The sequence below is a fragment of the Oenanthe melanoleuca genome, chromosome 8, assembly GCF_029582105.1.
Source record: "Oenanthe melanoleuca isolate GR-GAL-2019-014 chromosome 8, OMel1.0, whole genome shotgun sequence".
Classification (NCBI taxonomy): Eukaryota; Metazoa; Chordata; class Aves; order Passeriformes; family Muscicapidae; genus Oenanthe; species Oenanthe melanoleuca.
Window position 1 is genome coordinate 10,469,478 of NC_079342.1, and position 12,078 is coordinate 10,481,555.

Below are 12,078 nucleotides of genomic sequence, written 5' to 3' on the forward strand. Positions count from 1 at the left end.
TGAATACATGAAATTACCAAGGAACAATATATAGTTTCTAATTTGGAGCTAATGCAGTCTCCTGGCAAAGGGTGCAGTGCAGCCTATGCCTTCTGAATGGTAATTCTCCCAGAGCCAACAGAGCTCTAGTGGATTAGATCAAGGCCCAGTTTGGCCCAGCATCTACAGCAGCAGAGGTAAGTCATATTAAAATCCTGCACATTGTAAAATCCTACTCAAGATCTTGCAACAAGCAACACTGTTTTATAGTAAATTGGATTACAGATATTGATATAAACTGAAGTCTAATTGAGACAATTTTTCCTAGAAAATGATTGAAAGTAAATGCTGGAATATCCCCAAAACTATCAAGGGGCAATTCTGCACTCACCTGTTGAAATAACAAGTAACCACTGCCCCAGCAATCACCATTTGCTGACAGGCAAGAATGAATTCACTAGTCCAGATAAGGCCAACGAAATGATACCATGCCATGTAGCAAATTCCAGACAGAGCTCTGTATTCTACTTGTCCTCCTGAAGTGGAGTGTGCAGTACCTGAAGTTGGGATTACACCATTGTGTTATTATAACATGCCAGACAAGGGGGGAAAGAGGGGACAGGGACAAACAAGTATATGGAAGTGTTTCTGTGCATGTTCTTATCTTCTATTCAGTAAAGTTAAAAAAAAAAAATTGATGATATTTAATTCTGTCCCTCCTAACAGAGTTAAAGGAACAACACTTTATAATTCAAACCGGATTTTGAAAAAAGGTCTCACAAAAAGCAAAATATTGTGTTTAAATTGGGATTGAGACGCAGTTACCAATAAAGAGGAAAGCTATATTAGTAAAGATATCTGAGAAGACATTACTCAAGACTTGAGTAATCAAAGAGTCCAGAAGTAAATGAAATCCTAATTTTCATTATTCAAATTTGAAATAAATGCACAGTTATGAAATGGGTATTTTTGTAAGAAGCAGAAGAGAAAGACTGCAGAAAAATATTAAGGACACAAAACATTCTGTTGAAGGAAAACAAAACAAATATTTTAATTGCTATTACTAATCAGAACCATGGACATTAATTTTCTGTTCTCTATGCTTTGCAATCTCTGTGCAAAACACAGGCACATAAATATAAGCTCTGGGGAGAGGGGGGGGAAGCAGATATCTGTACGGTAGTACATGCTCCAATGTTACTACTGTATCTAGGAACACGGACAAATTAACTTATTCAAGCTAAAAACATTCCTTCCACTTCTGTTTCTAACAAAGGATTTGTTCTGTACTCATGGTTGGCTTTTCACAAAAGGTGGGGGCAACTCAGATTCCTCAACAATCAGACCTTTCTCTGTGCAATCCTATTTGTGGCACTTGACTCTGAAGGCTAGTCAGAGGATAATGGCTTAGGACCCTTTGGCCCTAGTAAAAGGTCTCTAGGTTCCTAACATGCCTCTTTTTTTTTCTTTCTTTTTTTTAATTTTTTTTTTTTATTTTTAATTTTACCAAGCCTTAAGTTTATTAACATTAAGAGAAACATTCTCACCAAATAAAACAATTGAAGGTGAGTAGTTTCTTATTCCAACTCCATGAAAGAAATAATCAAGTGAGACAGAACTGGCTAATACTGCTCAAATAGCAATACAACTTAAGCTTTAATATTTCATGTATTCATTTAGTGGACTTGGCAGTGTTAGGTTTACAGCTGGACTTGATGATCTTAAAGGTTTTCTCCAAGCTAAATGAGTGTTTCTCAATAGAGTGCTTCTATGACTCTGTGTTCTCCTACAGGAGGAACACACCACTTTCAAGCTCAAAACTACCATATACAAAGCTGCTTAGGAAATGGTTCTTTTCTGGCTGTTTTTCTACAGCCACAGACTTCTTACTCAAGAATAACTAGAAGTAGAAACAGTAAAGATTTGTTTCAGCAATACCATCAAGCTTTTTTTAAGTTTTCAGAAGCAAGGTCTTTTTGCCTGTAAATTAAGAAAAATACCCATCTACCCCATAGTAGCACTGCAACATTATTTTAAGTGCTTTGAAGAATAAAAAAATGCTACATGGGTACATAAATACAGACATATGTTCTAGAATATTTTCTTTTCTGAGAGGTTACAATATTGGCTGAACAGGAAAGCTCTCTCCAGTGCTGTATGGTTGGTCATTCATACAAATACTGTTATGCCTCCAATATATTCTAATAAATTTTAAGTCTGTGAAGTGCAAGTTATTTGATGGTTTGAAAAAACTACTATTGAGATCTCTTCTTACAAACTCTCCCTCGTTTCCCCCCATCCCATGCCTCCCTGGTTTAAATTTGCAAAAGTTAGGAGTTTTTAAGGGGAGTTTTTGAGGATATAATAATTTACTTAAGTCATTAAAATAAATGAGGCACAATATAATTCTGAATTCAAGAAATTTTTCATTTCCCATACTTCTTCCAGAGACTCTAGACTGCCATTTCCTGTAGCACACACAACTAGCCAAATAAGCTCATGATCCACAGCCTACAGCCCTCACTAAGGGAACTTAGGCAAACAAGATGTCAGTGAGCTACAAGGTGTCCAATCTCTCCATTCTCATGCAAAAACATTATGCCATTTGGCAGCAGAATTAAGGACATTTTCCACCATACAACCCACCTGAACATTTCTTTTTCCAAAATATGGCTTTGTTTCTGTAGTGTTGTCATGAAGACTGATAAATGTACATATGGCAAGCTAATTCTGTTTGCTTTTTACCAGCCTAGTGAAATAACCACCTTCAGTAAAAACAGTAGTGGCTTTGTCTTTCCTGGACAACCTTATACTTGTACATGTGCACACTGCTGTGCTCAGCTGGACAGAAATCAGGCAGAGCCACCTGGGAGTTCACCTTTGATCACTTTGCTGGTCAGATATGGTAAAATAGCTTCACAAAAATCTGTATAACAATATAAATATATCTGATTCGCTGTCTTCTGGGTCTACCAGACATGCATAATTTTGTCAACAGAACTAGAGGCAAGGCTATTTTTCTATATCAGTATCTCAGATAAACTTTAAAGCTATCCTAGATAACCTGTTGAGAAAATGGCATTTTCCTTATCACTGTACTATGATCTATCTGTTCATACAAACTAAACTTTTTCAACAAAGCCCTGAAATACAGTTTAATCTGTCATCAGAATATTTTTCTCCAAGTACACAATCATGAATCTTCCTAGTGTACCATACACTCTTAGTGATAACATTAAGAACTCAGTAGAGAACTGAAGTCCCTACATCTGAATCACCAAGTCTGGAAGCCTTTAATCAGTACAAGGGTTGATCTGCTGCCAATACTTCAAAAGAAGTGATGTTCACAATGTGAGCAGGCACAAGTGTTTGCAGCAGAACCAGGAGAATTTCCCTGTGGGACTCTCAGCCCAGTGCTGCTCTGGCAGCCAGCACAGCAGTGCACTGAGGCACCAGTCAGTGCTGGGTGTGTGCAGTACCTTCAGCTACATTTTGGGACTGCCAGACTTAGGTCAGGCGTCCTTACCCAGCAGCTGCTGCTGCTGAGAGGTTTTGATGATGACTGCAGCAACAGGAGATTGTAAGAGACAAAAATTCTTGGGAAGTCTAGTCCAGCAATTTCCTTACCACAAACAAAGAGCCACTGACAAGAAAATACTGAGAGCCTGTTTATCAGTTCCTGTTAACATGAAAATATGTTGTGTCCCTCCCACTGTTAAGTGAGGAAAGGTTCTGGAATCATACACTGAATCTTAGTGCTTCCTGCAACAGAATTTATTGTGTTATCTTATTTAGTGTTTTTTCTACGTAAAGGTATTTACACGTAAGTTACCTGACATTAGAATGTCAAGGCCCTGCAGGAAATAGGTTTTTATTGCTCATTTTCCTGCTGCACAGCTTTATATAGTAGTTCTGCTGCTCACTTGCCTGTAGGATGCACCTTCACTACCCAAATAAATCACACCTTCTCATCCTACACCCAAGTATTTACACCATGTGGACCTCACAGCTCCTGCATGCTGGAAAGTTGAAAGACATGTTCTGCTGTGCCACACAGCCACTTCTGCAGTGAAATACCCACAAGTTAGCAAACAATAAAACTCAATAACCCTAAAACATATCAGCTTTTCCAAAGAACAGCTGAATTCCATTCCTAGCCAGCTAATGGTTCTAACTGGTGCCACTGCTTGTGCTACCTAAAGTCTCATGAAGTCTTGGCATTTCTCCTAGTTTTCTAGGTCTGGAATTCACTCAGTCTCTGCTGCTCTTACAGATTCTGAATAACCAAGGTACTTAGGCAGGTGCCTACCCTAAAATGCATAAGTAGTCCCACTGATTTTAATAGGATTATCCATGTGTTTCAAATTAGTCATGTGCATAAGTACCTTTCAAGTGCAGGCTATAGCTTTCTATAGCTCCCAAGAAGTTAGGGGTGTTTCTCACAGTAACACTAAGTGTTGGAGGAGGTGTAAATAAGGTGCCTGCATGGTCACATAATGATCAGGTGTGCCACAGCTGAAGCAAGGATCAAGAGCTCCAGAAGCATTAAGGTGCAGAGACACCATAAACATTTTATAACTAGTGCAGATACAAATAAAATGTTAAGAACAGGTGCAGCACAGCAGCAAGCCAATTTCATTTATCTATCTCTCTGTATTAGACAAAAAACTAGTGTCTTTGTAAATGTTTCATTTTTTCAGCTTTCTTGGTATATTTGCATTTAAAATACAGCCTGCACAGCCCCAGAAAATATATCTGTGAGAAGAAAACGTCAAAGTGTCAAACCCAAGAAAATCACCACTTGTATTTTACAAGCTGAATCCCAGACAGGCAATTATTTGTCAATGAAGAAAACAAATTGCTCTGTAAGAGAAAGTGTATCCCTGGAGATCTTCAGAGAAGTACTCTCAAGTGGCACAAAAAGCCCCCAAAATTCAAAATAAAAAGAAATGTCTTCGACTTACAGGGCAATTGTAGAAAAGTAATAAATAATACAAAGGTGTCCTGTCAGTGCTTTATTAACTGTACAGTACTGTACACATTTGTCATTGCGGGATGTGTGGGTATGTTATCCTAGAACAGCAGAACAACCCCCAGCTTCTCTGACGGTGAGCTGCTTTAACAGACAGCATCTCAGAGGACTCATATTTGGGTCGAAAATCTGAAATACAACCAAACGGAACGTTCTCAACACCAAATATCGTTTAGCGTTCGTGGTCCAAGACGTGAGTTACAAAACACACCGGAGGTAGAGTAAGGGACTGGAAACACAAACAGCAGCGCTGCTGTCACGGACCTGCCAGCTCTGTTCAGCCCGAGGGCTGGATCCGAGCCTGCTGGGTCCTTCCCGGAGCACCGAGGGGCGGAGGCGCCCGCCCTTTGTCCCCGCGCTCCTCGGGAGCCGCTTCCGCCCGCCGGGCCGGGCCCGAGGCTCTGCTGCGCCCCCTGCCGGGCCCGAGGCGCTGCTGCGCCCCCTGCCGGGCCCGAGGCGCTGCTGCTGCTGCGCCCCCTGCCGGGCCCGAGGCTCTGCTGCGCCCCCTGCCGGGCCCGAGGAGCTGCTGCTGCGCCCCCTGCCGGGCCCGAGGCTCTGCTGCGCCCCCTGCCGGGCCCGAGGCTCTGCTGCGCCCCCTGCCGGGCCCGAGGAGCTGCCGCGGGGTCCCTGCTCAGACACAGCGAGCGTGCGGCAGCCCCGCAAAACTGCCACCACCCACACAGCCGGGAGAGATTCAGCGCCCAGCTTACCCCTAGACTCACCAAACACATCTTCCCACCCGCATTCATGCCCAGCTTTATCTGAGGAGTCATTTGGGTTACTTATCAAATGCGCATGTACCCTTCTAAACATTAATGTGCTTCTAACAAGAAGATCTTATAAGGATGGATATCTGCACTAAAAATCCCCTGCCAGAATACCTCAGTCAAAACCTGTGTTTTACTAGGTTGCTCATAAAAGCCATATATTGACAGTTAAGTGCCTGGAAATGACCTTCCCTTCTTATGCTAAATCTGAGTAAAGTAGATTATTTCAAAACTGCAACTTTATTATTACTCTGCTGTGCAGCAAGTATATGCTGCCCTCTGTACCGTACTGTATGTATCACTTGCTGGAAACATCAGACTTCCTATTAAGCTAGGGAGAAGACTAAACATAAAATACCTTTGAGTCAGGAGTTGTGTGCTGCACTATGAATGTAACAGCAGGTCATAAACTGTTTGAATCCTACTCTCCAAGAGGGCAGAGGAAAAAGAAAAAGAGTTAAATGAAAATGCCTAGCAGGAAACACAGAATATAACCAATGAAGGAAAATGGCACAACATGGAAAAAGCATAAAAAGCCTCTCAAAAGCAGTTTTCATTGGGTTTTACTCCCCTGTGAATATATGTGGACTTTGCTTTTGGATATCACATGCAAGTCACTATTTTACTGCAAAGTTTGTAAAAGCATCCAGAAAATACCCAATGCTTTCCCATCCTGCTCTTATAATCAAGCTTTTTCTGTCACAAGAGCTAAAATATTTCTACTTTTCTAATGACTGCTGCATTTCAAAAGCCTTTGAATACAACAGACTCAGCTGGCATTTCCCAAACTTAGATATAACAAGGGCAAGCTTTACATCCTTATGTGTGCATATTAAGATCAAGTCAGCTTGATTTAACATCAAGGATGTAATATTTGCTCTCATAGTTCTTGTTAATTATATATTTAGAAAATCGGTGTCTTATAATGAATTCTATTGTTCTGTTACTAAATTTACTACAGTTAATGTTTATCTTAAATTGTATCTGATCCAAGCAGGTGCATGAAATGAGCAGCTGGTCGATAGCTCAGGAGATGCTCCTTTCCATAAAGCATGGTCTGAGCAGGGATAAGGTACCCCACAAGGCCAGTTTCAAGATTATTGCTGCCTGGCTGATCCGTATATAAACAGCATGAAGATTCTGCAGAAAAGCGAACAGCACAGAGCTGTGTCCAGCACACAATGCTGCTCTGTGCTGGGAAAATCTAGCCCAAAGTAGTGTGGAGAAGGAACATGCATGACATCTAAAGCAAAGGGCACTGGCTTTACTATTTAGTGAGGAGGAACAATTCACAAAGAGACTGCAGGTCAGACATTTGGCCATGCTAGGTCTGACCCTTTTGCAGGAGAAGCCAGTCAGCAGCTGCTTCAAGCAGCCATTCCTGACAGACATGAGCTGCAAGGCAGCAGAAACAGACCTGCAAATCTGCATGACCCTCCAATGAAAGCTGGAGGGAAACAGATCCCAGCCTAGCCTAAGACTGTGTGTGATCTGCAATGTCAGCATGGACTCAGACAGCTTCTCATGTTAGAAGTGAAATGAGCCTTATAAAGAGCAGAATCATCTAAGATGGAAGCAGTTGCGATGGAAGAGGAGTGAGGTACCTGATCCATAGAGGTAGGGAATACAGCCAGCTTTGCCAAATGGGCTCGCCTGTGGAAAGGCTGCAGCATCCAAATTACCCTGGTTTAATCAGTGACAAATCTTAGAGTGGTATATCCCTCAGTAACACCATTTCCATACTAAAAATATCTTCTGCCAGATCTTTCATAGTGCTTAACTCTCTGTAACTGCAAGAACCACTGAAAAATACTGTTGCACTATCCAAATGATAGCAATTGTCACTGAACTACTGCTCCAAAGCAATGTTCTGTCCCTGTGACAATTCAATATTGTTTATAGTCAGCAGAGATGAACATGCTCATTTTGTAACAATTTCATTAAAAGCTGTCTCCTCCTTCTTGTTACTTTCTTTAAGTACAACAAACATATACTGCACCTACAACCATCCGTCAACAAATAAATGAGAAAGAACAAAACTCAAGTCCACATATGGAAGAAAAAGGCCAATGTAAAAGACTCCAACAAGTGGGAATAAAATAAAATAAAATAAAATAAAATAAAATAAAATAAAATAAAATAAAATAAAATAAAATAAAATAAAATAAAATAAAATAAAATAAAATAAAATAAAATAAAATAAAATAAAATAGTTCAGATATGTAACAATGCTAGCCCACATTGTGTACACCTACACCAAGAGATCCCACATTTAAGAAGAGAACTTAGGAAATGGATAGCACACAGTCAAAAATATGAAAAGCATATACTTACCTGCAGTTCCTAAACTGAGCAGCACAGCAACCCAAAATACCCAGAACACAACAAGAATCAGAAAGGTCCAGAGTGGCTGGAAGAGGAGGAAAGGAATTCTGCCAATGAATTTACCAACAATTTGAAACAGCTGTACAGCGAACCGAAGCCTCTTTCTTAGTACAATTATAAGGGAGAGTAGAACAACCTGTTCAGGAAATAAAAAGACAAATTGTTGGGGGTTTTATCTCAAGAAAATTATCAGAGTTGTCAAATGTGGGATCAGAGGATATAGATTTCACAAAGACATGACAGCAAAGCAATTTACACAATCATACTACACATTAGAAAATCCTTCCAAGATACTGCCTACATTCTTAAAGAGCCTGTGGATTAAAACCTGGTTTTCTGCAATAGTTGTTGCTGGTTTATTTGAACAAAATAGGATTCATAAGACTTTAATTCTCTAATGGAAACAATCTGTCTTGCTTTATAGCAAACATAAATGTACATTCCACACCATACATTGCCTTCACATACCCTGCATGTTATGAACTTTTAAACTCTCTTTCTACTCAGGTCAGCTTGCCACTGTTCACTTTCACAATGATAGGAGAACCATTGGACTGCAGTCCTTTCCTGCAGTCCTCAACCAAACTAGTTTGAGAGCTATTTATGCATAGGAGCAAAGTAGACATAAAATGAAAACTTATTTAAATAAATTATTGTCTTCCCAAAGTAAAAAACCCAACCCACCAATAAAAAAACCCTGAGTCAAAAACCCCACAATATCCCAAATTTTTTGTATGTGATAAGGAACTATGAACAGCAATTAAAAGGGAGGCTGGAATCTTTAAAACAATAAATAGAACCAGTGGCAGTTGCTTCATTAGTTTTCTTGCCTGCTCTAGAAAGAAGCCACCAGCTCTGAAGAGAAGCACCACCTGCAGCAGTGGATGTTCCCACAGTTCTGCAGTTAGTTGTACTGGAACACACATGCATTCAGAGAAGCTTTTTCTTACCTCTTTAGTATCAGCAGATGTAAAAAGGTCATAACTTATGAAGGATATAAAAAAAAAAATCTGATCTGTGACACATTTATATTTGTCACTGTAAACTGTCAGGCTGTTCATATCTGGCAAATTTCATATGGATCTTACTCATCTCTAAGACAACAGGACAATTGCTTAGACAAATGTCTCATGAAGTACAAATTGACTGTACCCTCAAATTGAGCAATGGTTCATTTTAACATTGCAATATCAGGATGAAAAAATCACTTCAGAAGTTGCAAGACACAATCCATTTTTCTGTTGTAAAACAAAGTCAATGAGAGAAAACCAGAATGTAACCCCATAACTTGAGGTCTAGACACTGCTGCACATGTTTCACTCCCCCTTTCATTGCCTAAAAGAGCTGCCATCCCTTTCTCCTGCTGACAGGGTGGGATGAATCCACAGATCTCATGTTCATACTCAGCCAGTGCCCCTGTGTTTATTCAGCATGATTCTCCAGTGAGTTGATGCAGAACAAAATGGTGATGGAGCACAATTCTTGCATTTTTACGCTGACAACCCCAGCACTGTTTGTACTGGTTTGAGGTATGGCAAGGCTGACAAACAAATTTCATAATAAAAATACAAAACTAGTAGTTTTGATGGGGGCCTAAAAATATAGTTAGAACTAGGAATTTTTAAGGTCCCTTCCAACCCAAATCATTCTATTATTTAATGATTATATTTAAGTGAACCTAGGAAGATCTTAGAATTTATTCTGACTAGCCACTTTGAAAAGAAGTAGGAACTATTTTTATTGTTGCAGAAGCACTGTAGTTCAAGTTTTCAAGTTACAGCCTCAGCCATTGCTTAGGGCAAAATACTACTTACAGTAACTATTGTTGAGAAGATGGCATATCCAAGAAGGAACTTCACATTTTCCTTTTCTGTTTCCAGTTCAGTGCTGGGGTCATTCCTGTAGTCGTAATGGAGCCACCAGAGAACACCTGAGACAACTGAGCAGACCAGAGCAGCATGAGGGTGGGCAGGGCAAGCTCTTGCTGGCTGATGCCTGCCTGGCCTCCCTCCCCAGTCTCCTGCCCTCCCCACTATCCCACACTCATCTTGAGAATACTGTCAGTTAGCAAAGTGAGGCTCAGGATCAGTGATCTCAGAGAAACTTCCCATAATGGCCTGTCAGTCTGAGGTAAAACCACAGCAGAACATTTGGATTTCTTGCAGTTATGCTGAGGCTCAGGCATGTAATTTTATTGTGGAGACACAAAGCTAAGTTTCACGGAATAACAAGGTTTGGCCAGGCAAATTCCTATGCTTCTCCTTTCCTAAAGCAGACAGTGTAAGAGTTCTCTAAGCATTCTTTGAAACAGTAGCATTTTCATAACTGCATCCATCTGCCAAAAGAAATGTTGTTTCTAGGCATCTATAAAAACAATAAATATCACCATCATCCTAACACTCAGCAGCTGGAGCAGCACAGCCAGACCTTGGCACCAAAAGACAAGCAGGCCTCATCTTGGAAATGACTGTGGTAAGCAGAAGGTTACTGAGGATGGCCATGGAAATAAAGAACAGCTGTTTATTCACCTGCTAATCCTTCAGTGCAGTGAAACAGCAAATATACTCACACAACAACCCAAATACAACCAGTGCAATCAGAGTATGGATGAGGAAGGTCTGAATGAATCTGAAGGCTAAAACCAGCATCAAAGAGAAGGCTGAAAAACATATAAAGTTTGAGTGTTGCAACCCTTTTTATTTTAAATATAAATTTATGGTTCTTGTAGAATTTTGGCTTTTATTTTTAAACAGTAAAAGTAACAGCATTTAGTAAAGCTGGCAACCTTTTTAAATTTAAAGCACACAGTTTCCTCTACCTTAAATAAAAAGGAACTTACAGATGATATATTTCACCACAGGAAATACTAGCTCTTTAACAACATTTTATGTAAGTGTTAAGTTTAAGTATTCATGCTGATGTCATTTTTTTAATCAACAATTTCTTACAGTCCCCCAAAATGAGGTATATAACCATGTCATAGAAACACAGAATCTGATAGAGATCTGCATTTCACCAGTCTTTTAAGTGTCCCCAGATAAAACCTGATCACTCTTCCTTAAAAATAACTCTACCCAGAAAATATTAAAAAAGTCCACTTTTGAATTAAATATATAGACTTATCAGAAACATTTTAACCTTTTAATTGAATATAATTATTCACTTTTTACTTAAAATCTTACCTAGTGCAAGGACACTCAGTCCTATCACAGTATCTCTTCCTGCCAATATTCCACTGAGAATTCGGTGAAAAACATCCATTTCATTAACCATATTTATTAGGACAGATGCATATTTGGAATAGCATTCAGGATTTTGTGGAACACATCGATTAAATAATGGAAAGGACTTACTAAAAGGTTAAAAAAAAGAAAGTGGCAAAAAAGATTAATTACTGGACAAACAGTTTAAAATCCACCATCCTGCCATTCTCCACAGAGAACATTCTGTTATAAGGAGTAGTTTTATGTATCATCTGCAAAATAAATTCCTAATGGAGTCATGCCTATATCACTATACCAGAACAGATCCATTCAAGATCAACCTGGGGAAATAAATTAATAACTCTCCCATTAACTCTCACTGTGAGCCCATAGCTCCTATTCCCATTCTAGTCTGGCTTCACCTGCTTTGCTCCAATGTCTTTATGTAAAAACAAAGTTCATGCTCACATAGCTGTAACCTAGCTGTTGTAGATAATTCTAGATCACAAACACTTTGTATTGTTTTTTTATGATATTTAAGCATTCTAAAAGCCACGCCAAAACAATGTTTGCAAGGTACAATTAATGGCACCAAATATTTATACAAAATAATTTGGCACTCCCAGCCAAGCTTCTTGCATGTATTTATTGTTCCACTTTGGCAGTGCTGCCCTACAACAGTCAATGGCACATTCATACCTGAAAGGGAGAG

At 39.6% G+C, this 12,078-nt stretch overlaps 1 protein-coding gene across 4 annotated transcripts in view; it reads right to left on the minus strand.

Moving 5' to 3' along the window:
- The window catches only part of SLC44A3 (solute carrier family 44 member 3), an 89,032-nt gene that overhangs the window by 20,384 nt on the left and 56,570 nt on the right, over positions 1-12,078 (minus strand). For 3 of the 4 annotated variants that reach the window (XM_056497653.1, XM_056497654.1, XM_056497656.1), the window contains 5 exons: positions 11,346-11,515; positions 10,733-10,822; positions 9,978-10,102; positions 8,113-8,299; positions 371-536 (listed from right to left, as the gene is read on the minus strand). In XM_056497653.1, coding sequence (XP_056353628.1) covers positions 371-536; positions 8,113-8,299; positions 9,978-10,102; positions 10,733-10,822; positions 11,346-11,515 — 738 coding nt within the window. The remainder of the gene's footprint in view (positions 1-370; positions 537-8,112; positions 8,300-9,977; positions 10,103-10,732; positions 10,823-11,345; positions 11,516-12,078) is intronic. The other variant, XM_056497655.1, reaches the window with a different exon arrangement.